Genomic DNA, 24,615 nt, shown 5'->3' with positions numbered 1-24,615 from the left:
CTGTGGTTCCATGGGATGGACGTGTCCCTTCACCCCCAAAAAGCTGGGCTGATGCCTTGTCCCCTGGCCAGCCAAAAGAACCAGAGCTGGGGAAAGGGAAGCCCACTTTGAGAGCCTCCGTGGGTGCTGGGGCAGGGAGTGTGATCTACTGAAGGGCCCCAGTGTCGAGGGATCCCAGTTTGGGGAAAACAGAATACATCGACAGTCCCCTCCATCTCAAACCTCACTTGGAGGTTTGCCAACAGCTGATGTCCTCTCTTGCCCAGAAGGTCAAAGTCATCTCTTTTATGGGAATAAGGAAGGGATACAATGCCAGGGACCCCAGACATTCCCACCCCACATCGAGGTGGACAGTGGGATCTGCAGGGAGCAGTGCCAGCCACCCTCTGTGCTAAGAACCAGGGATGTCCCGTCCCTGCTGGCAGAAGTTGTGTCACTCTGTGTAACAGACATCATGATATGTCCCTGGGCACCATGGAGGGAGGTGGAGGGGGAAAATGGGTGATCAGCATGAGGCATCCAACATGGATATTTTCTAGCCCTTCCCTGCTGGCACCTTGCCTCCTTGCTGCTCTGAGGGATGCTCTCGTGTCTTCGGGTGTGGGCAGGGAGGGGACACACCACCAGCCCCTTCCAACCTCTCTCTGCCACCGTTAGTCAAAGCTCCATGGGACTGTGGGGATCTGCTGTGTCCCCAGGACAGAAGAGCTGTTTTAGAGTCTCAGACCCCCAGGATGGTGGGGCTGGTTCCCCCCTTATTCCCAGCAGGGACACACAGCATGTGCGAAACCAGGACCCCCCCTTTCCCAGCCTTGAGTTTGGGGGTGAGAGGGGCTGGCTGCCCTTTTGGAGGGAGAAAATCATGCAGGGAAGTGATGGTGGTGAAACAGAGCAATTTTCCAAACTGTGGTTAAGGGTTCCCCCCAGCAAGGAGGGGTGTGAGGGCAGAGGGGCCACTTGCTGCCACCTCCAGCCCCCAGAGACAGATGCCACATCCCAGACCCGAGTGCGGGGCCATGCTCCCAGCCGCTGTGAGCTCTTGAAGAATATAGGTGGTTAATGCCTTCAGCATGTATGAAATATCCCATATGCTGGGAAACAAAAGGGGCTCTGTGCTATTAAAGTTTCATTTCCCCACTCCCCTCCTCCCGCCCCTCTCCCCCCTGTTCACCCTGCCCTGCGCAGCGCGGCTGGAGCAGAGTGAGCGAGGAGATCCAGGCGCTGCTGTCCCCCAGCTCCCAGCTGGGACCCCAGGGTCCAGGAACATCAGGGGGACAGCACGCTTGATCCCCCTGGACTCAGCTGGAGCATATGGAGAGCAGACAGCTTTCCTTCCCCACGGGAGAAAACGGAAAGGGAAAAGAGGTGAGCATGGCGAGTGCGAGCATCCCCGCAGCCACCCGGGGCTCTGGGGCCATCCTGGTGGGATGCTGGTGTGGACGGCTCTCAGTGACCGCAGGGGCAAAGTGGTGTCACAGGACACGCTCCTCCAGCAAACTCCAGGATGGAGGGGGCTCCTGGCAGAACAGAGGATGGAGATGGGCTTCCCTGAGCTCCCTGGCATGTTTTCCTCACAACGAGGGTTCCTGTGGCTCCTTGGTCCCGCCCAGGACCCCTGCCCAGGGGTGCCTCCCTTGGCCAGGGTGTGCTGGGGATTTGGAGGGGGGAGCAGCCCTTTTCCCTGGAGCTGCTGGGAAGAGGATGAGCTGTTGCGGGGCTTTGCTGGAGGGGGGAGACGAGGACGGGGAAGAAGAGGGAAAGCAGCACTGGGCAAGGGGCTTGGTGGCCGCAGAGCCAGCCCAGGGAGGCAGCCCTGTGCCTTGGGGGGGAACCTGGGCACCCCATGGGTGTCCCTTCACAGGGACAGCCCTTTCTCATGGCTGGACCCCCAGGGGTCTACGGAGTTTGGGTCCACCAGCTTCCCAGGTTCCCAGTGCTCATCCTCTGGTCTCCCGAAGGGGTTAAGAGAGGAGAGGAAAAGCGGAGAAAGAAAACAGAGGGTTGGGAGAGAGCGGCTCGGTCAGGGGCTGTTTGCGCTGGTTGGGATGTGTCCTCTGCATGTTTATTCCTACTGCACAAGCACTTTTGCCAGAGTGAGAGCCAGACTGCTGAACACACTGCACACACACATGCTGCTCCTGCCTCTCACGCATGCACAGCCCCATCCTAAAATGCTGCCCAGTTGCACCCTTTCCCTTCCACCTCCTGCCCGTTTCCCTCTGCACTATAAACTACCTGGAGATCCCACTGAGCAGTGATGGCTGGTGGCTGTGTCCCAGCCCCAGGGATCCCCAGAGCCCAGCACCAGGGCTGCTCTCCTACCCCTCCTGCCCCCCCGCCTGTCCCAGATGGGTTCACAGCCTTGGCCAGCCAGATGGGACCAAACCTTGTGTCGCAAGGCCACCAGCCTGCTGTGTTGCTGGGGCCAAGGCCTGGGAACGGGCATGTGCTGGGGTTTAGCTGCTTTCCTGGGCTGGAATGAAAACATCCCCCTCCCTGGGGTGGTCTTTGTTTCCCGTTGACTGTCTCCAACCACTGCCACGGGGGCTCAGAGGTGCCAGACCCTGTGCTTGGGTGCACTTAGTCCCTGTCTTCTCACTGGGTTAAAATGTCCTTTGTCCTGGTCCTGGCTGTCCCCAGGCTGTGTGCATCCTCCTCTCCTTTCAGGTCCCATCCTGTGTCTCTGGGACTGGAGATGGGAACCAAGGGACTGGCCAGGGCTGTGGGTGCAGGAGCCAGCAGGGAGCAGCTCCCCCAGCAACCAGGTCCTGTTCCCCAGCCACCTCCTCAAGGCTTTAAGGCTCCAGGGATGCCTGCCAGGGGGTCACAGTGGGGAGGATGGAGATGCCAGGGCTCAGCAAACCTCAGCCAAGTTGCTGGCTCTGCCACTGACCTTGCATCTATATGTGGAAAGGTCTTGTGTCCGGATCCCAGCAGTCCTGGGTCATGGCCCTTGGTTTGTCTGCTCAGGGGAGCAGGAGGAGATGTGTCAGCAGCAAACCTGGCTGTGAAATCCCAGTATGGCCCAGGAAGCTTGGCAGCCCCTGGGGACTGAGATGCTCTGGTTGTCGGTTGTCACAGCTCCGGCAGCCCTGAATGTGCAGAGGGTGCTGCTACTGGCTTTTCAAGACTCTGTGGGTTTTTCTGCTTAGTTAATGGGTTGTGTTTTATGTCTGCTGAGGCTGAGCTACTGAGGCCAATGTGGCTGTGGGATGAGCCCCAACCCCACTGCGGGGTGAGCCCTAAGCCCACTTCAGGAGGCTGCCCTGCCCTCTTCACCCAAAGAGATTTTTGGCACAACCAACAACAGGTGCCCCAACAGCCTCGGGGTGACCCCATTCCTACTGTGCCCACCTCCAGAGGTGGAATTTTGCTTAATTAGACAGCATTCGTCATCATCCTCCCCAAAGACGTTCAGTGGTAGCGCTTGAGAAGGGTGTGAAGGTGCAGTGGTGCCAGCCTCCCCTACGGCATCTGCTGCTGGGGTTCTGTGGGGAAATTTGGGTGTGGGACCTGCTGTGCCGGCAGCCAGTGGCTGCAGAGCTGGGACTGTTCCCGTGTGATGGATAATGGAGATGAGCTGCCCGGGGCAGGCAGGGGTGTGCAGAGCTGGGTGGTCAGGAGCTGCCTGTACTCGGCTGGCCAAGCCGGCTCACTCTGACATGGCTTGGATCTGCTTTTTGGGGAGACCTATGCTGTGCTGGGCTGCTGGACCCAAACCTGAGTGAGCCCCCTCTGTCCTGCCTCCCCCTGGCCAGCCACCTCAGCTCTGCATGTCCCAGGGGCTGGAAGGAGCCCCCGGTTCATCACTCAGCCCTCAGTGGGTTTATAGCAGCGGGGAGGTGCTTCCCTGCTCCAGCTGCCAGAGCTTGGTCTTTAAGGTCATCTTCTCTCTCAGACCTCCCTGGTTTTGCATTTCATTTGAGCATTGAAAAGTCTCAGCTTCTTTTTCATCCCTGGCTACTCGCAGTGATCTGCCAGGGCTCCGGCTGATGGCCCTGTTTCCCTGCATGGCAGAGGCCAGGGGTCCTTGGGGACTGCCAGCCCCCTCTATGGCACCTTAGACTTGCACTGGGCTGCAACTGATGGGACCTGGGGTCTCCAGTGCTTGGCAAACTTGGTGCTTTGCTCCCCAAAACTCCTCTGAGAAGGACTTGGGACAGCTGCAACAGCCAAGCTGGGGATGTCCTCACCCTCAGGGATACAGCAGCTTAAGTTACTATTTAGATCTGGCCTTGCAGGGTCCAAGGACAGGGCAGGAGTACAGCCCAAGACCTGCCCTGTGCAGCCAGGGTGCAAGTGACTCCTGGGATGGTCTGAATGGGGCCCCCAAGTAAGTCGACCCCCTTAGGGATAATGGGGGGGGAAACTGATTACTGGACCTAGCCAGGAGGACTGAGAAGGGTCAGTGTCACTCAGCTGAAGTGCACAGGCTGAGGTTCAATGGATCTAAATCCCCACAGAGCATCTGCATTTGCTGAAGCCCCCCGCCAGCCTGGGGCTGGGAGGTGGTTCGAACAGTGGGAGGAATGGAGCAAATTTGCTGAGGGCTGTGATCCGACAAAAAGCACCCTGGGAGCTGGGGTGGTGGAGCGGGTGCAAACATCTTCTGGAGTTTGTTTGGGGTGTTTGTGCTCTGGTACAACATGCATGTAACCCCAAGATCAGCCCAGCCTGCCCTGTGCTGCCCTCCAAGGGACCAGCATCCCTCCAGCCCAATGCTCCACCCCAGCCCACTCCCAGCCCAATGCAGCAGAGAGGTGAGCTGTCCAGGTGAGCTCTCCTCCCCTTGAATGATGGAGGGACAAGCCCAGGGCCTGGGTGAGGAATCATGCAGGGGTGCAAAGTGATGCAGAGTGGTGCAAAGCGATGCAGAGAGGTGCAAAGGCATGCAGAGCAGTGCAAAGGCATGCAGAGTGGTGCAAAGGCATGCAGAGCAGCCCATGCAGCCACATCCAGCCCTTGCTTCCCGCGTGGGGTGGAGGAGGAAGGGGACATGGTCCAGCTGTCCCAGATGCCTCTGTCTTCCCTCCTCCTCTTCCCTTGCTCGGCTCACTGCTTAATCAGGATAACTCCTCAGGTGCCCCACAGCCCCCGTGCTGTCTTCAGGCATTTCTACTGCTGCTTCCCCTCCACCAGCTGTGGGCAGGGGACAAGGGCACAGCTCGGCGGGGACACCCGTGTGCCAGGACGTTTTGGTCTACGGGGGTTGCACAGGGATGGGAACTCAGGAATGTTATTTTTTCCATCTCAGTTTGCATCAAGGCAGTAAATCAGCCCTGAAAAAGGCTTTCATTTTCCCCAGCACACTGCCAGCAGCTGTGCCTGCCATCCCCTGCAGTGGCCAGGATGCTGCTGTCCTTGCCCACATTCCCAGGGCTCACTCCAGGGACAGGATCCATCCCAGCCCAGCAAGGCTGGTGACCTGTCATGCCAAGGGAAGCAGTCACATCACATCACAGCTTCCTTGCACCCCTTCCCTGGGCACTGGATCCCTGCAGGGAGCCCTTGCCCTGCTGCAGAAGCTTGCATCCATCCCACACAGCCCACCCGTATCCCTCCCGCTGCCGTCCCCTCTCTGCTGGAAACGGTCTCACTCTCCTGTGGAAGGATGTCAGGGTGGCACAGGGTGACACTGAGCTGGCCCCAGGCCTGCAAGGCTTTGGGGTTTAGCAGTGGGGTCCTTGTGTGAGGGGGTTCACCCTGCAGGCATCTCAGTTGTGTCTCTCCCAGCACGTGGCTTGGCAACATGTCCCAGACAGGTACCCGGAGACCTGGGGGGGGGGGATGTTGGATATTGAATTGCAGCATATGGGAGACTATCCGGCACAGGGTGGCCCAGGCGTGGCTCCAAATGCCACTGGGTGACAGCTACACCGCAAAGATGTCTCCCATGTCAGCTGTGAAGGCAGCGCTGCCTTAAGGAAACACACAACCCCCCAGGGAACTGCAGTCACCCTTTGGGGGTGCAGCTGATCCAGGCTCTGTGTCCCCTGCGGTGCCCCGCGGAGAAGGGGAAAATGGGGGAAGGTGACAATGGGGGAAGATGCCCACTTCCCCCGAGGGACATTCAGCTGCTGGCGTGGGGAAAGTGTGAAGATCCCCAAATGCATGCATGTTGTGGCTGGGCTATTTTGGAAAGGGACGGAGCTGGTCTTGTGACCGGAGCTGGGAACTGCAAGTCTGGACAGCAAGGTCCTGCCTGAGTGACAGCGACCCACTGTCTGACCTCAGGGAAACCTGAGAGCCCCCGCTGTGCTGCGGGCAGCTTTCGCACCCCTTCCCACCCCCCAGCCCACCTCGTTTAATGATGATGCAAACCAAGACCTTGGCAGCAATGTGGCTGGGGACAACACAGGGAACTGGGAACAAAGCCCAGGCTCGGGTGCAAAACTAACCCCCACCCTATGACATCCTTGTGTCCAGGCCACCTACGGTCTGCAGGGCTGTTGTGGAGGTCCACCCCATTTTTTCATGGCAGTGCCACCTCCTGCCCCTGTGCTGTGGCTGGGATGGGACCAGCCCAGGCCACCATGGTCCCCCGGGTCTCCCAGCTGGGGATCCACGGGCAGACGGAGACGAAGACTTTCTGCAGCATGAATGCCAGCAACGCCTGCCAAAAATATTTGTGTGGGAGGTGGAAAGTTAACTTTAGTTTTTCTTTTTCAATGGTGGGGGGGTTGGCAGGGTGTGAGAAAGCCAGGCAGGGGGGACTGTGCATCACCCTCTAGCAAGTGGGCAGGGAAAGATAGCCAAGCAAAAGGTCTCTCTGCTGCCAGATTACAGCACTTTGTGAATTGAAGGGGGTTTTAATTATTATTTTTCCCTTCCCTGGCACCATTTTGCAGCTTCTCGTAGGGACTTGCCTCTGCTGCAGAGTGCAAGATGCTTTCCCTGGGGGGAGCATGGTGGGCAGAGGCTTGTTGGGGCTGAGCTGTGTGCCAGCACCCAACTTGAGCATCCTTTGCACCCCAGTTTGGTGCTGTGTCCCTGAAGTGGTCCCCAAAACAACACTCACGTCCCGTTACAGCCTCATTCTGCAGGCGGGGGTGGCTGGTATCTCAGCCTGGTTTTGTGGATGTGTCTGGCAATGCCGCTCCTCTTTGCTGGTGCAATGATGCACTCGGGGCACATGTACCCATCCTACCCAGCCGGTCTTTGAGCAGACAGGATCAGCCCCCCAGCATTTGCTAGAGACGCACATTACCCATAAATATTCCTGTGCTGAGCTGCCTGCAGAGCCCAGAAGCCGTGTCCCAGGGGGAAGGTGCCTGCTCCACCAGCAGCTCCGCCAGCATCCCCCCATCAGCACGGGCTCAGACTGGCCCCCGGTGACACAGAACACATGTGACTCGGTATTTTGGTGGCATGGGCGGTCCCATCCCCACAGTGTGTCCTTGGGGAATGCTGCTGCTTGGGTCTCGCCAGGGAGGGGTTTGCCTGGGGAACGTCGGGACCGTGGGCGCCCGTCCCCGGGATATGCCCATCTGCAGAAAGCGCTCCTGACATGGAAGGGGGTGGCTTTGGAAGACGATTTTCACGGTGGTACAGACTCGCAAACTGTCAAGGCAGCCCTGGTGTAGGATGGGCGGGAATCGTGCTGCCTGAGAAACCTCCCTATGGATGGGGTGAGGGGGTGGGAGTGGGGGGCAGCAGAGCCTCTCCAACAGGGTCTCTGCTGACCCAGGCTGGGCTAGGACTATTTTTGGAGACTTTCTCTTTGTCTTCGTTTGAGATAAACCAGCTCACTCCAGCTCCCACAACTTGCCATAATTGTAAGGAAAAATGTGGGTGGCTTCCTGCAACTATTGGGGCCCTGAATTACATAAAGAGCTGGGTGAGATTCCTTTTTCAGAGAGAAACGTTGACATTTTCCCCCCAGGATGTCTTTGCAAATCTGTGTTGAATAATTGCAGCAGAACAAGGCGGGAGGAAGGATTTCAGAAAGGGCAGAAGATTTCCTTTGGGCATTCTCAAAAACATGCAGTCTTGCATTTGGGAAATGCCCGAGTGCCTGTTTGACAGCAAAGCTTTCACTGGAGGTTTTCAAAACTGTCTTAATTTCCAAAATAACCTTGCTAAGGGTAGGAAAACTTTTGCAGAGAAGCTCTGCGAGCCCCAGATGAAGCTGCAGGGTGTATTCCTGCCTGAGCTGAACCCACAGCTTGACCTGGTGCATTTTCTTGTTTCACTGAAAAATCTTGCAGCAACTCAGGGAAAGTTTTGGGTTGAGCAGAAACATCTTTTCCTCCTCAGCTGGCTCTTAGGCTGGAAAATCCATCACAGTTTGTGTGCCATGGGCTCTGTGGGTCTCCCTGCAGCAGCGACGCCCCAGTGGGTGATTCCCTGGGACCCTGAGGCGAGCGGGGCTGGGTGAGGCTGTGCTGAGCATCTGCAGAGGACTCACAGCACAGGAATTTCCCCCATATCCTGCCCCAGGAGCGATGATATCCCCCTCTCCCAGCTGATCCCTCGCCTCTCGGCTGTGTCGGTGCGTGCATTCGTCATCCAGCAGGATTTATGCTCGGTGGAAGGGAAGCTGGTCTGTCTGCGCTTGTCCCGGCACCGTGTGAGTCAATGGTTAAACACAGCTTGGTTAGCTGGATGCTGGGAATTCTGCTTTCCAGCAGGATGGCGGGATGGAGCCAGGGCTCCTGCTGACCCGGAGCAAACCCTCATCTGCAGGGAAAGGGCTTCTTCCCTGAATGCTCCCATCTCCTGAGCAGCAGCCGTCCCCCAGTGCTGGCCACAAATGGGGGGCTCTGTGGCCACGTCTGGGCTGCTACAGCAAAGGGAGCTGGGCACTGTGCTCCAGCCCTGGGCACTGTGCTGGGGGTGAGGATGGATGGGCAAGGGTGCTGGGGTGGGAGACCGTGGAACTCGAGGTGGGAGGCATTTCCAAGTGAGCACGTTAGGAGTTTTTGCATCTCATGGGGTCCTTCCTTGTGGGGAGCTGTGCTGCGGCTGGACCCCAGGCTGGGGACTCACAGAGACGCTCTGCTGGCTGTGGCCAGAGGAAACCAGTGCATGCACAAGCATCCTCAATGCTCCCCCTTCCCCTCACACAGGTCTTTGGACGCTGCTCCTCTGCCTGCCTGGACAAGATAAATTCCTGCAAAATCCTCCTTGGAGACGTGTATCCTCCAGGTGAATCCCTGCGGCTGGGTCTCTGAAAGCTGCACTCCCGTGGCTCCTGTCTCATTCTTCTGCTTGCAAGAGGAGTAAAACTGGGCTTGTGCCTGACACGTGGCCGCCTGCCCTCTTGGACACTGCCCGTGCTCCAAGGGACGCGGCCGGAGAGAAGCCAGCCCCCCGGCCATGCTGACAGGGTTTGAAAGGCCCTGGAGTGCCAGTGAAGGGAAGTGGCAAAGATGCTAAAGGCAACGCTGCGGCAGCCCTGCCTGCAAACCCAGCCCGACTGCCCCCCACCCGGCGAGGCTGCGCAGAACCTGTGTGTCTGCAGGATGGCCGAGGGGGACACCGAGGGGGACACTGGCTGTTGGCAGGAGATGGAGAGCAGAGGGGGACAGAGGTGCCATCAGCTCCGGGGTGCTCCCACCTCCCAGCCAGTCGAGCAGGAGGGATGGACAGGGCTGGTGGGAGGGAAGACAAGCGGGAGCTGCCGGCAGGAGCCAGGGGTGCTCAACAGGGACGCGCTGGTTCCCGCACTGGATGGCAGCAACCTGGCCTCAGCAACTGAACTCACAGCCCCTCCAGAATGCCCCAGCTCTGCCCCAGAGCTGCCTCCCCCAGCAGCCAGCCCTGTGGCTGACGACAGCCAGGAGTGGAAAGTGGTGAAGATCCAGCGGGTCATCATCAACCCCACCAGCGAGCTAAGGAAAGTGGGTAAGAGAAATCCCCTTTGACCAACACCCCACATCCCAAAACTCACTGGTGTGACCCCAGTTCTGGGGCTGCCACTGCTCAGTACAGTGGTGGGAACGCCCAGCTCTTCCCAAGGCAGGACCTCTGCTGGGTTAGAGGTCTCAGGCTCCCAGCAAGCAGCTGGGACTTTTATAGCTTGAGATGATCTCTCTGGCCTTAAAAATGAGGAGGAATCCATGGCTTTTCTCGGAAGGGGGGTGGGAAGGCAGCCAGTGGGTTCCCATAGTCTCCGAGAGCCCAATTCAAGTGAAGCACAAACAGGGTGGGTTTCCCAGCCCTCACCCTGGCCTCGGGGCTCAACAGGACCCTGCCAAAAGGGGGGTGATCAGGGACAGCTCCTGGGGTGCTGTCTGGGACAAGGACACCTCTGCCCGATCAGTCGGTGTGGGGATGACCAAATGTGCATTATGTGGCTTGGAGCCATCTCTCTTTCAGCCCCTGGTTTAAAAATTAAGCACTTTATTTCAGGCTGGTTGGTTCCTACAATGCTCAGTGCCACTGCCTCGCTTCACAGCTCTGTTTCACAGCCATTCCCCTGTGTGACTGTTCTTTCAGCCACAGTGACACAAATACAGGCGCATATCTAGCGTTACAACAGTCACCCCCACACCCGGACCTCCCCACCCAGGGGAGATGCTCCCACAGGATTAGACCCATCCTCTTACAGGCATTGGACCCATTTTTAAACCCTGCTGCCACCCTTCTTTCTATTTTGCTCCTGCCCAGCTGTTATCTCAGCTGCCACATGGCGCTGAGGCAGGTGTGCCACTGTTCCCATGGGATGGTGTTATCGGATGCTGTTGCTCTACTCAGAGCCTGGTTTTCCCAAAGCAGCCCCCAGGATGCAGAGGGACAGGACCGGCTGGGGATGCTCAACATGAACCTGGTGTCCAAAAAGCTGTTCCCCACCTTTTTTGGGTGTCAGATGTCCCCAAAGCCAGCGGCTCCCCAGACAGGATGAGGACTGGGAAGCTCGGCCAAGCTACTTGGCTCACTGCTGCCCCAGGAGCTCTCCTGGCCACCCGGGCGTCGTGTTTCAGAGCCCAGCACGCGAAACAGACAGACCTAAATAGCCTTCCCATTTCTCACCCTGCTCTGGGACAGCAGATCTGCAGCAGGGAAAGGTCAGGCCTGACTGTGTCCAGGCTCAGCATTTTTCTAACCCGCACCACCATCCAACACTTTTGCTGCCAGCCTGGAATTTTAAAGTAACTCAACAGGTTTGTTGGAAAGAGTTTGTCTTTCCCGTTTCCTCCCCCTCCAAGTGAGATCACCACCAGCCACTGCCTGCGGGACCCGTCAGACTTTCCAGAGCCTCTGGGCAGGATGTTGCTGAGGGTCCTGAGCACCGGCAGCAGTGCCAGGACCTTGCAAAAAACCTGCAAGTTTGTGAAGGAATGGTTTGGTTCAGAGCAGGGACCATGACAGAGGAGGAAGAGAAGGGCAGGTCCCCAAACAGGTGACAGCACCTCCTGGGGATGTTCACAGGAGCATCCCCAGGAGGTGTTGGGTATTTGCTCCTTATTTCCTTGGCTGACTGGGTGTAAAATAACCTCTTTCCCAAGCAGCTCCCACAAGAGAAAGGGATGCACCCATCTGCACCCAAAATCATGCAGGGGTGGTCCTGCAAGTTGGGAGCCAAGCGAGTGCCCCCCTGAGCAGTGCAGACCCACCCAGGCAGGTCTCGAGCACCCCTTTGGTCTCCATCCAGCTGCCCAAGGCCAGGCTGGCTGCTCCCAAGTATCTGGCACAGCGGCCCGGGCTGGCTGGCACCTCTCGGGGCAGGCTGGGGAGCACAGGAGCCCCAGGTAGAGGCAGCGGTTGGGAGATGCAGGAGGCAGGACTGGTTTCTCTGTCTGGTGTGCAAATAAACAGAAGGTTTCACTCCCTGGAGGCTGCCAAGCCAGCACCAGTCACCCCCAAAAACCAGAAAAGCATAAAAAAACAAAGATGGCAGGAAAAAAAGGAAATTAGAAAGGCAAAAAATAAAGCCAAGAGCTCATCCCGCAATGTGGACGGGCTCAGGAACAGGGTGACACTGTTCCCACCCACAGCAGTGCCCAGGAGCTGTGCAGACGTGGCGGGAGCAGGGTGGTGGAGGTGGGAGGTGATGCTGGCTCCCTGGGAATCATCTCACTCAGGGCTGCAGTCCCCGCTCACTGGAAGCAAAACACCCCTGGTCAAGGTCTTTTAGTGCTCCTCCCAGAGGGTCTCCAGGACAGTGACACTGGCGCTGGGTTTTTGCCCGTCTCCAAGCACCCTGGCTCTTGAGGCATCATGGAAACCAGCACAAGGGGAGGCCTTGCTCCCCCAGAGTCTGAAATGTGAGGTGCTGCGTGTCCCCAGCAGTGCTGGGAGGAGGAAAAGGGGGTGACGGGCCGGTTAAGGGAATGCGCTGGGCTGGGTAAGGGGATACTCAGGGCTGGGTAAGGGGAGGCGCAGGGCTGAGTAAGGGGATGCGCAGGGCTGGGTAAGGGGATGCGCAGGGCTGGGTAAGGGGATGCGCAGGGCTGGGTAGAGGGATGCGCAGGCCTGGGTAAGGGGGTGCACAGGGCTGGGTAATGGGATGCCCCGCTGCTCTCACCCGGCCGCGGGCCCGGGGCAGACCCAGCCGGGACGGGAAGCGCCGGGGCAGGGCAGCCGGGGACAGCCGGGGCGGCTGCCGGTGCCGCCGGGGAGGGGGACCCGTCCCGTCCGGTCGGGCGGGCGAGGAGGGCAGGGGCAGAGCCGGCGGGACCCGCCATCCCCCCCCGGCCCCGGTCCCCGCCCGCCCCCCCCCCCGGGCCCGCTCCGAGGGCGGAGCTGCCGCAACTTTCCTGCCCGCCGCCTCCTCCCTGGTGCAGTCGGGCTGCGAGGGGCGACGGCGGCACCGGCACCGCGGGTAGGGTCGGGGCTGGGGGGCGGCGGCTGCACCCAGGCGGGGCTGGGGGAGGGTTGCGGGAGGATGCAGCCGGTCGGGGGGGACCAGGACAGGGACAGGGTGCCGGGGGGTGGGGTGCAGAAGCGGGGTGGGAGCACAGACGGGGTGCAAGGGAGGTCCCGGGGCTGGGTATGACAGGGGTGCGGGGGCCGGCAGTGCACGGGGGGTGGGGGTGCGCAGGGCGTGGGGGTGCATGCCCAGAACCCTCCGTGGGTGGCGGATGGTGGGAAAGGGCTGGCGAGTGGAGCTGCAGACAGCCCGGGGGGAGCAAGGGCTGAGTGGGGTTTCTCTGCATATATAAATTAGCCAGGTGGGTGTCAGTTCCCTCTGCCCACACTCGAGGTCCATCGCAGGTTGTGGAGTGTGGGAGGCACAGTGGGGGGATGAGGGGGAATGTGGAGGGTCCCCCCCGAGGCTCAGCAGGATTGCATCTCCCAGATCTGCTCAGCGTCTTCCCAGGCAATGTCCCCTGTCCCCCACAGTGGGGACATGATCTCCCCTGGCTCTGCCACCCGGCACTGGAGACACAAGGTCTGTCCCTCTGGCTTGGCAGCCAGCGGGATGGATCCCTTACGCGTTGTGCAAGGGACAGCCGAAGGCCCCGTTTCGTCCCACTCCCCTCCCCACCCTGTCCATCCAGCGGGGATAAGCCAGATGACCTTCTCTCGCCATGCCAGTGTCTCCAGCTCATGACACCAGCCTGGTGGGGCCATCACTGCGGCCTGATTAACCCAGGATGTGTCGCGACAAATCCGAGCACTGTTGGGCACAGCGGGACTGGGACTCACCTGCCAGGAGGGGTGAGGTCCCCATGGTACCTGGCCGTAGGATGGGCTGACTCTGCTCTGTGCTGGGCGGATGGATGGCAGGGCAGCCTGGAGGAGATCTGCCTGACTCCAGCCTTCTTTTGCAAAGCTAAAAGCTTAATTTTGGCCAGCTGGGGGAAGTTGCTGCCTCTGTTTTTGTGGTAGCAGCAGCCTTTTCTTCCCTAGCACGGATGCACACAGAACTGGGGCTGCTCACTATATCCTCTCAGCTTGGCATCCTCTAGGGAAGCGGGGCTGGGACAGCGGCAGCCAACTCCTATTAAAGATCAAAACTCCCCCAGCCCCTTTTCCTCCTCCTCCCAGGTGGGAAATGGATGCACTAGGGCTTGGTGCTTGGAGATTGTGGGGCCATTTTTGGCAGAATTTGGGTGCCGGGCAACGTAGGGGCATGGCTGAGAGCCGGGAGGAGAGTGGGGCAGCAGGCATAGGGAGGCAAACAGCTCTAAATCCAGCAAAGCCCTTGTGAACAGAGTGCAGGGAAAACTTGCAAGCGCATCGAATTTTCTTGCTGTGCCAGATTTTGTCACTGGCAAAGGCACCCGTGAGGAGAGGCCCAGCACAGTGTACCCTGCCAGGCAGGCAGGGTCTGCTCCCACCATGGCACCCACCACTTGAAATGGGGCTTTTGGGGTCTGTGGGGCCAGCACAGATAAAAACTTCATGGAGGTTTTCTGTCTGGGGTATAGGAGTGTTGGAAGCTGGGAATGAGGCAGAAAATTGTCATATTTTTATCCATATGTTTGGTTTGTATCTGTTCCTAGCTAGCCTGACTGTCCGTCTGTGCTACTTTCCTTGTTTTCCTAGAAGCAGATTATTTGAGATAAGTCTGGGAGCTGGAGGAAAGAACACACTTAAAAGTGTGTGAGTTTGTGCGCATTGTAAAAAATCCCACACAGCTGTAGTTGGGGCAAAAGGCCAGTTGGCTTCTCTGCCAAAAAACCTGCTTACATTTTCTCAGTGTCCAAAGCCCTCAATGTCTGGGTGAAAAACACTGGATTCCCCCTCCCCAGTACCATCCGGCTGTGAACGTGTGTTTGGGTTCGTGGCAGGGAGATGGCACAGTGGCAGCGTTTGTCCCTCTCAAGATGAGGTTTGTTTTGGTTTAAGTCTTGGTTTTGCTGGTGGGATTTTGAGAGCAAGAGGCACCGTTTGGGTTGACTTGCCACAGCCCAAGAAATGGTCAGAAAGGGGGAAAAGCACCTGCAGGTTATGGATGGCGGTTGCCACGCTGTATTAAGGTTGATTTGGGGTTTCTGGTCCTTGCTCTGCCTGGCCCTGGACAGCGCTGGGGCTGGCAGATGAACTGGTGGGACATCCTGAGCATCATCCCGTGAGCTGGCCAAGGTGGACACCAGCACTGGGATGGCTGAACATCCAAACCAGGAGCAGGTTAGGGATAGATTTTAGAGTCACCTGCCAGCCTTGAGTCCAAGATTTCACGTGGCCTGTTGCATCCTGCCAACCCCACCGGGACTCTGGTACCTCTCTGCTCCTCCGTACAAAGACTTCTCACCACCACACCCAGTGCTTGCAGCCACAAAGACCTGCAAGGTGACAGCTTCCAAGTCGCTGATTTTCTTCATGTGACATCCCAGTCACATCAAGACCAACAACTTCCACTGAATCTGTTGGCTCAGAGAGCCCTGGGGTATCTCTCCTCCTTGCAATTTGGGGCCAAATCCTTGTCTCATTCCAGCTCTTGGAGCCCATGTCAGGGTAGAGTGGGCCACAAGCAGGGTCTGCCATGTCCTTCACCATCATGTAGGGTTGGGTGGTGACTCCAGCTTTTGCTGGCCGGACTTCAGACACTCCGCAGCAGCACTGTGCGGGGGAACCCATCCTTTGCATGGAAAGCTGAGCTGGAAGGAATTTCTTTTTTCCCCATCTCACCAGGAGGGGAGAGCAACAAAAATGCCTTTCATCACCCTCGTCATCCTCGCTTTGGAGCAGAGATCACAGTACGTGCTCTAGGAAGGATGACTGGCAGCTCGGTAAGAAGCTGTTAAGCCTTGCACTAACAGGATATTGCTGCAAGTCACCCCTAGAGCAACGGGAAACCTACAGACCAAGTGCCTATAGACATATATAGCTAGAAATCTATAGGCTCCTCTGGCCAGAGCTGAAGTGCATTGCACTGAAATAGCACTCAGGGGCTGGTTGCTTGCATGCACTGGAGTCTGGCGATGCTGTGGGGCACAAGGAGCATGTCCTGCCCCTGCACCCCTGGACCACAGGGCTGGGAGCTGCCAGGGGACTCCCCAAAAGTGAGGAGGCAGCAGCGGAGGGCGCTGGCAGGGTTGCATTCATTGTTCTTGGAAGAAGCCGGGACATTTGGAAAGGGGAGATGTTTTCTTCCTGAAGGGCAGCACAGTGGTGAGACAGTGCGTGGTGTGAGGAGGAAGGAAGGAAGAGTGGAAGAGCATGGGAAGAGCATGAGAAGAGCTGCTTGCCGGTCGGATTTTGGACTGGGCTCCCGTTAATGGGCGGAAGCCAGTTTCCAGTGCTGCGCGAGCCCCGGGCGCCCTCAGCTCTGCATAGTTGTGCTTTGCCTCCTCCCTGCACCGCTCGGGCTGCCTTTAGCCTGCACCCCTCCTCCTCCTCCCCAGCACCTGGACTTTTTCAGCCTGTTGAGCTCCCTCCTGACTGCCTGGGGCTGGGGGGAAGCGCAGAGCCAGAGCCCCCCGAGGCTCCCTGTCTGGCAGGGGGTGGCGGGGAGGGATGGAGAAACATTCCCTGCAGCTGGGAGGAGAGCAAGGGGTGCAGGAGCTGCCCCGGGTGAAGGGCGTCCCCCTGGCCACCACAGCAGATGGCTAAAGGCTCTTGGGCCAGGTCAAATAACCTTGTTCTATGGCTCAGACTGGAGGGGAAAGGGGAAGGAGCTGGTCCCTGCCCTTCGGCTGGGGATGGGATGTCGCCCCAGGTCAAGTGATGGTGAGCCACATTTGCAATGGTACCTGCAGAGCCGGGTTGCAGGGCTGCAGGGTCCATCTGTCCATCGGTCCATCCGCTGGGTTGTGTGTGGCTGTGCCAGCAGGGTGGTGTACGGGGTTGTTCTCTGCAATCTCCTCTGGCCCACTGGGGGATTTGGTGCTCTCCATCCCTGCGATAAACATTGGATGTAAAGAGCAATTATTATCCCTGGCATCCCCATAAGTATCCTGAGGGATTCCCATCCAACAGGCTAGGGTGGAACAGCTCAGGAACAGCAGGTACTGGGTCGGAGGTGCAGAGGGGCTGCCGGAAGCCCGTAGGGGATGAGGGTTGGCAAGATGATGCTGGGAATGGATTCTAGGCGGGGGATTTCAGGTAGGGAGCTCCCACCCTGCAGCACTCTCTGTCCTGGAGGGATGCCTGTGCCCAGGGCAGCAGCAAAGGCTGGGGACATCTGGGGGCAAAATCCTAGGGATCAAATCCTGGTGCTTGTCCTGGCTGTGCAGGAGCATATCCGGCAGCTAGTCCAAGCAGGAATGGGCTGGCCAAGAGCTGAGTCATCCCTCCAGCATGGAGGAGATCCCCCAGGGCCCCTCAGTTGCTGTTAAAAGGCAGTAGCAAGAGTGAGAGGCTGCGAAATGGCTCCATCGAGAGCTCAGCTTCTTAGGCGGCCTCAGCCTCCGAGGAAGCGGGGATGCTCAGCTCAGAACACGAATTTCGCAGACATCTGGAGCCTGTGGCTTTGTTTCTCAATGGGTCCTTGGCCGTATTTCTCCTCTGCTTCAGAGATGAAGGCGGCGAGGGTGACCCCGCAGAGTGTGAGCTGCGGTGCTGGCCGCCCTCCAGCCAGCCCGGCCAGAGGAAACCGCAGCCCCGTTCTGTGCTGCCGCCAAAGCAAATAGAAACGGGGCGTTAAACAATGCCGGGCGCGAACTGGGGGAGATGTTGGCTGCCAGCATTGCCGCTGCGGATGGGCTTCTCGTCTCCAGGAGAGAGTTTCCACTGGCATCTCTGCCTCCTCTCCCCCATGCCCAGCCAAAACCCTCCCATCAGGCAGCCTGAAGGCTTCGTCCATCCTCCTCCTCTCCGTCCCCTCTGGAGAGGCAGGGCCATCCTGCATGCCTCGGCAGTGCTGGGGTCATGGCAGGGACTTGCTGGGTGCTGAGGGAGATGGAAGGGGTGAAGAAGAGGAGATGACCAGCTTGCAGCAACCCTCTTGCTTCACCGTGGGCTTGCTGGAAGGATTTGGCTTAGTCATTCATCCCTTCCCTTGCTGGTAGGCTGAGCCACTGCTGAAAATATCCTGGAAGGCTCCCAAGCAGCACAGAAGGCAAGAAAATGAGAAACACATGAAGGAAGGGAAGGGATGGGAATGGAATGGAAGGGAAGGAGAGCGGGCGCTGGTGGGGCCCGGAGGAGTGAGGTTCAGGGTGGGCAGCCTTGGCCACCAACCTCCATGTCCGGAGCAGGGACACGCCGTCATGGCCACCCCGACAGCACCTTTGGGGAGGGGGCTGCATGCTGGGTGGGTGCTGAGGTGATGCTGATGCTCCACACCCAGGTCTGTCCCTCAGCAGTGGCCTTGGCGGGGCCAGGGACGTTGCCCTTCCCGTGGGTGCTTAAGGGCAAGCCTGTAGGAAATTGCTCACCCCGAGAAAATGTATTCCTGGCAGCTTCACATCCTTCTGGCCTCTGGGAATGGCTGACACCCTGACCTTTTGGCCAGCACATGAGAAGCCCAGCAGCACTCTGACCACTTGCCATGGGGCTTTCTCGGGGCTTTTAGCACTTTGCTTTCAGCACTTGCGTAGGCTCCGAAGGCACGAGGTTGGTGCGGCACTGCGGGCTGTGGCCGTGGCCGGCGAGTCGGGATCTGCACAGCTTCTGTCGGCTGCTGCCATCTTGTGTTGCTCCATACATTGGTCCCCTGACGGGGCTGGCCAATGACCTTGCCATGAGGCTATGGTGGGCTGGCATCTCCCTGCAGACGCTGGGTTTGATCTCCTCCTCACTCAGGGCTGAGAGTGCCGTGATTTGGGGCAAGGGGCCAGGGGGGACATGTGCTGGCCCCTTCCCTGCCCGCTGCCTGTTCGAGCCGCGGGACAAAACCATGTGAACTGCAACCTGAGACCTGCTGAAGCCCTTGGAGAAATTCCTTTCCCATACAGTCACCCCGGTGGGCATGCAGAGTCCAGCAAAATAGACGGTGGGATGGGAGGAAAACTCCCGAGTGCCCCTGGGCTTTGCCATCTGTCTGCAGAGCTGCAGCTCAGCTTCTTAGCAGAGGCTGCACTGGGTGCCCATCACCCCTGGATGGTGATATCCCCCCACATACCCCAGCCTGGGAACATCCCTCCTGCCTTCCGCCCAGCAGCCGGGGAAGGGGTTGAGATGCCGGGGGATACCTGGTGGAAGGGCTGCCAGTCCTGGGCGAGGAGGGTTGGGGTCCCATGTCACCGCTGAGCCCCCATAACCCCCGTCTCCCCTCTGCTCAGGTCTCTCCCGCAGTGCCAGCCTCTCCGAGAAGGAGCTGAAGGAGGCGAAGGCACGAAGCCGGAAGATCGCGGCGCAGCTCACCACGGCACCCAGCCCCAGCTCCAAGGGCGTCCTGCTCTTCAACCGCCGCAAGCAGCGTGTTGATGGGCTCACCGGGGCCGGGCATGGCGGGGGGCTGCTGCTGAGCCCTGCACCCCGGCCTCGGCAAGCAGCCATGGAGGAGGGCGAGGGGCAGGAGACGAAGCCAGAGCCAGGCACCTCGGGAGAGGAGCTGCGCGTGAACACCTCCCCATGCCGGGAGCCTGCCGAGGTGCAGCAGGTCCCCCTTAGCATCTATCTGAAGGAGAACATGGCATCAGCTGCCACCAACGGCGTGCAGGAGCAGGCGACTGGCGGGATGCAGAGTGGGGTGGGGGTGCTCAGGGATGCGGGAGCCCCCGCAGGGCCAAGGACAGTGGCTCTCGCCCCACTGCAGAGCCCCGAGGAGGGGAAGAATGGCAAAGTGCCCAGCGAGGTGCCCAGCAAGGCGCCCAGCGACATGCCCAACGATCCGGCAGGGACAGCCACAGGGAGAGCATCCCCGGCTGGCCAGAGGCAGAATGGGGTGCAGGGCCGGCAGTACTACGAGGTTCATCTCACTCTGGCCAAGCCCAAGCCTGTGAAGAACCGGACGGCCAGACCCTTTGGCATCCAGGCATCCCCCGCCAGCAGCCCACCCACGGAGGGAACCCCCGTCCCCAAGCTGCCCCCGCCACCCACCTATGCAGAGACCCTGAGCAGCCCCCCACCGCTCACCCGTGTCTGCTCACCCCCTGCCTACTCGGCCCTGTACCCGCTCCGGGAGCAGAAGATGCTGCCAGGTCCCCCCCTGAGCTGTGGGGTGAGTGGACCAAACCCCCTGCCCAAAACAGGGATCTTGGAGGAGTCGGCTGCTCGGAGAGGCAGCAAAAAGTCCATGTTCACCTTCGTTGAGAAGCCAAAGCTGGGCCCCAACCCGGATCTGCTGGACCTGGTCCAGAGCGCAGACAGCAGGAAGAAGCAGAAGGAGCAGGGCAAGCCCAGTGCTGAGGACGAGCCCTTTGCACTCGGGGCTGAAGCTGCCAACTTTGTCCCCAACAGCACGCCCGGGGATGGGCAGCACCTCCCACCAGCTGACAATGCTCCGGCGTGGTCCTCCTGCCTCAAGTCTCCCACCATCCAGCCCAAGCCAAAGCCACAGCCCAGCCACAACCTCAGTGAAGCCAGAGGGAAGGGGGCCGAGCTCTTCGCCCGCCGGCAGTCCAGGATGGAGAAGTTCATCATCGAGGCTCCCTCCCAGCCTGAGCTGCTGCGGTCCCCATCGCCCACCATGTCCCTGCCTCCCTCCTGGAAGTACGATGCCAATGCTTGCCTGTCACCCATGGTCTCCAGGCACCCTTCCAAGAGTCCTTCCAGACCCTCCAAAACCCCCCCAGCCTCTCTGTATGGCAGCAACCTGATGGAGAACGAGGTCTCCCAGAAGGAGCTAGAGATCTCTAAGCACCAGCCCTATCAGCTCCAGTCTTCACTCTTCATCCTCTCCCCATCCAAGGGGCCGACGAGCTCCGTGCCCTGCGAGATGCCTCCACCCAGACCCTCTCTTCCCAATGCCTACCCCTACCCCCAGCAAACCTCCTGCCCGACCTCTCCATTGCCTCCTTCCCCGGTCTGGCATCCCCCCACCATGCCCAGTGCTGGCCAGACCACCTCCAGCCCCTTCCCCAGCACCGCCGCTCTGCCTCTGACTCGTCCTGAAGCCGAGGTGCTGCTGGGCTCCCCATGCCGCCCGCTGCCACCTCGGGCCAAGGGGGGCTTCCAGGCGCCCCGACCCTCCTATTCCACCAGGAACGCTGGCATCGAGCCACAGGTGTGGAGACCTTCTTTTTACTACAAGTAGTGGTGGTGGAGAGAAAAACACAGGGGTTTGAATGTTTTCCCTCTGACGGCTGAGTCCTCCCTAACTGCTCACGGGTATGCCAACAGCCGAACCAGCCACCAAAAAAAAAGGGGAAAAAAAGGAAAAAGAAGTAGCTGTGAGGCTGCAGTGCTGGGACAGGGGTGAGCCCCCAGTGTAATGGGTCCCAGCAGGAGTTAAGGGCGTAGAACCTGCGGGATCCCAAAGAGCCATCGGCAGCCTGCTCGTCCCATGGGGCTGCTAGCACTTTCTCTCTTCTCTCATCTGGAAACTGTATGGAGCATCATCACCTCTCTGGCTCCGTCCTTTCCTCGTCTCCTGCCTTTCCAGCTCTTGCAGCCGGCAGCTGCTGGCTCTGCCCTCTGTCCCGCCGGCTCCTGTCAGCCTCCTACCCAAGCAAACCTGGAGGGGACACACCGCCTTTCCACTGCACTGTGCCTGCTCCTGTCTCTTCTGCTGCTCCTTTGGGATCTGTCCTCATTTGCTGCAACACCACAGAGGAAAGCCGTGTCCCCAGGGGAATGACAGAGCCCTGTGGTGCCAGGATGGGGGACACCATGGGGTCCCTGTCCCTCCCCAGGCTCGGTGCTGGGGCTGGGGACGGGCAGCGCTGTTTGGCACATCTGGGAGCTAGGGATGTGCAGGACAGAGGAGGGCAGAGCTGCTGGGCAATGCTCAGACTCATGCTTGTGGCCCAGCTGTGCCTCTGCCTGTCCCTCACTCCCGCCACTCTTTCCCACAGTAATGAGTTGCCTTTTGACTGTGCTTTTATTTCTCCTGCATTTTTCTCTTTTATTTTCCTCTCTGAATACACTCTCTGCACTGTCAGACCTGGCTCTTCTCTTTCCTGGCGTCTGGGGAGCAGGTGGCGGACCCCTGGGGTGGCTGAAGGCAGGTCTCCATGCATCACCTGGAGGGAGGCTTTAGGAAGCAGCAGGTAGCGAGAAGTCCTGGGTCATATTTTGGGCAAGGATGATTAAATGCAGGCTCATCCTGCCCCAACCTCCTTGACTGGTGCAGGGGCAAGTGCATTTTTTGGGAGCCCTTGCAGGGGGTGCAATGCACAAGGCTGCATTCCCCCAGTTCCTGCAGGGCTGAGCCAGCAGGAGCTTCTCCTGACACCACTCCTGCCCCTGTCCCTCTGCTCTGTCCTCTCTGTCCCCCTCGAGGGTGCCAGCGCTAACCTGCTCTCTGTCCCCCTCCAGGAAAGGCGGTCGTCCCTCCCTGCATCACCTACCTGGACGCCCCGGCTGTCGCGGCGCCTGGGCAGTCTGGACGGCTGGGCCAGCCCGGCCTCGGTGCCCGAGCTGGATGAGGGGCCCCCCATGTCCCCAGCGTGGAGCGAGAGGTCCCTGTCCCCGCTGCGGCAGGACATTGACCCCCGGGCCAGCCGGCAGATGCAAGCGCGGCTCGCCAGGAACATCATCAACGCTGCCCGGAGGAAGAGCTCGTCTCCCAAAGCCGTGGGGCCGGAGGGGTCCCGGCCATTCACCCCCATTCCCACTGGCCCCCCTAGTCTGCCCCAGTCCCCTCGGCTGGCGCGGCTGGAGAGCTCCAGAGCCCCGGCACTGCAAGCTGCCAGCAACATCCTGGGGAGCATGTGCAGCCCCTCGCCCACCCACAAATGCCCCCTGCAATCACCCCAGGCAGATGGCCCCCAGTTTTGTGCCTCCCCTGGGATGCCCCGAGCTGCTTGGGCAGAGAGTGGCCGGCTCCTGCTGCCACCCAGCGCGTCCTCCTGCCCTGTCCCCAGGCTGTCCCCCAGCCCCAAGAGCCCCCTGCCATCCCCCATGGTAGACGGGCAGTCCCTGGCCAAGCGCTGCACCTCCCGGTCCCCGACAGACTCGGATGTCTCGCTGGACTCCGAAGATTCGGGGGCCAAGAGCCCGGGCATCCACAGCTTCACTCTTTGTCCCCGCGGCTGGACCGGCAGCCTGCGCCTGAAGCCAGGGGGGCTGCCATCGGGGGCCCCCTGCACCTCCTAGACAAGCCAGCCCTGGCCATGGCCACCCCCTCTCTGACCCCGCCAGCCTCGGCAATGCCACCCTCTGACCCCGTGCCAGGAACACCCCAACCCTCGGGGCTGCGGTTCCCAAAAACCATCATCCCTGCTCCCTGACTTGGCCCCTTGGCCTGCCGGGGGGGTCAGGTGCCTCCCACCTGCCCGCCATCCCATGGCCCTGCTCTATTTTTACCACCCTAACCTTTTGGGGCAGGAGTGCCTGGTCAGCAGGCAGCACAGGCAGCGCAGGCAGCATGGGCAGCAGAGGTGAGCCAGCCCCTGGCACGGGTTCGTCCCTCTGCAGCGCCACGCCATGTATCAGGGACAGGCTCCGCAATCCCCTGTAAGTCCCCTGTCCCCAGAGCCAGGGTGTCACTGCAGCTGTGCTTTCCCAGGGTGGTACAGCCAGTGCCGCTGCCCGTGGGCTCATGGTGTCCCTGCCAGGGTGGGCAGCACCGAGTGGGTGCTGCAGCCAGGGCACCCTTTCCCAGCCTCTCCCAGCCTCCAGATCTGGCTGGTTTCAACTGAAATCAGATTTTGGGGAGGAACAGTCAATTTTGTATTCCAGCCCCAAAGGTCTTCATTGCCTTCTTTTTTTACTTTTGATTCCTTCTCAAAGAAATTCCCTCAAGTCTTTCCCCAGTGACCCAAAAGAGAGCCAAAGTTATTTATTGCCACATCAAGGGGACCATTTACAGGTGCTTTCCCACTCTGCCTGGACGAGAGTGACAGACCCATCCTGTACCCTGTCACTGTCCCCATCCCCAGGCTCACCCCATCCCTGTCCCCACCCCTGTGGGATGGAGGGACATGGGTGACCAGCCATTGCTGTGGCAACCTGAACTGGCGGGAGGACATGGGGGACTGAGGTGCAGGGCAAAGGAAGCGCTAAATGTTGCAGAAGGTTTGACGGAGATGTCAGTGCAGGAGACGATGCTGAGAGTGTCTTGGGGACAGGCTGATGTCCCCACGGGGAGCTGCTCAGGGCAGCAGTGTCAGAGTGAAGCTTGAGAGATGACAGGGAGAGGAGGGAATCAGGGTGGACACAGTTCCGTGGCAGAGCCTGGGGAGAGCAGTGGATGCCCAGGGAGAGCAATGGGTCCCCAGAGCACTTGTCTCCAGCCATGGGGAGTAGGAGCAGTCGGGGTGCCAGGAGATGCTACAGCAGTGACAGCAGCTCCCCCCACCAGAGGACACAGCCTTGGTGCTAGTAAGAGCAGCACTTAGGTGGGTGTGCTTGGGCTGCCGGGGCTCTAGCACGTTCCCCTGTCACCCCTTCCTTTTCCCTGGGACACGCCGTTGTCACCAGCCCACCCACGTCCCCCAGGGTCCCACCGCCCTGCAGCCTGCCCCTGCCAGGGCACAGCCCCCGCCTCGCTCACCAGCCACCACGACCCGCCTTTGCCACACAGCTGTGTACCCAGCTCAGAAATAAACTGCCGTTATCCCACCCTGCCTGGCTCTCATCTGTCCTTGAGGTGGCCTGGTCACACGTGGTACATGGTCACCTCTTGCTGCTGCTGCACAGCCACCATCCTGGTCCCAAAGAGTCAGCCCTGTTCTGTGCCGGGGTGGCAGCATCCTGGTCCCCAAGGGTCAGCCCTGCTCCATGTCAGGGTGA

At 59.7% G+C, this 24,615-nt stretch overlaps 1 protein-coding gene across 2 annotated transcripts; it reads left to right on the top strand.

Moving 5' to 3' along the window:
- The first annotated feature begins 1,191 nt into the window (after positions 1–1,191).
- SYNPO (synaptopodin) lies at positions 1,192–24,444 on the top strand. 2 transcript variants are annotated; one of them, XM_065029754.1, is made up of 4 exons: positions 1,192–1,365; positions 9,069–9,846; positions 19,059–20,944; positions 22,198–24,444. In XM_065029754.1, the coding sequence occupies exons 2-4, from the start codon at positions 9,372–9,374 to the stop codon at positions 22,975–22,977; spliced, it is 3,141 nt and encodes a 1,046-aa protein (XP_064885826.1). In that variant the 5' UTR covers positions 1,192–1,365; positions 9,069–9,371; the 3' UTR covers positions 22,978–24,444. The 2 variants fall into 2 exon arrangements, with proteins under 2 accessions (XP_064885826.1, XP_064885827.1); XM_065029755.1 differs by lacking the exons at positions 1,192–1,365; positions 9,069–9,846 and adding exons at positions 12,432–12,766; positions 15,526–15,623.
- Positions 24,445–24,615: the final 171 nt, after the last annotated feature.

This window comes from Columba livia, chromosome 14 (genome assembly GCF_036013475.1).
Source record: "Columba livia isolate bColLiv1 breed racing homer chromosome 14, bColLiv1.pat.W.v2, whole genome shotgun sequence".
NCBI lineage: Eukaryota > Metazoa > Chordata > Aves > Columbiformes > Columbidae > Columba > Columba livia.
Note: the sequence above shows the minus strand (reverse complement) of the source record. Positions and strands in the feature narration are given on the sequence as shown.

Excerpts from the sequence above, each read along its gene's own strand:
- SYNPO (XM_065029754.1), top strand. The coding sequence starts at position 9,372 with ATGCTAAAGGCAACGCTGCGGCAGCCCTGCCTGCAAACCCAGCCCGAC. Across the intron at positions 9,847-19,058 it reads CAGCGAGCTAAGGAAAGTGG|GTCTCTCCCGCAGTGCCAGC; the intron begins GTAAGAGAAATC and ends CCCTCTGCTCAG. Across the intron at positions 20,945-22,197 it reads ACGCTGGCATCGAGCCACAG|GAAAGGCGGTCGTCCCTCCC; the intron begins GTGTGGAGACCT and ends GTCCCCCTCCAG.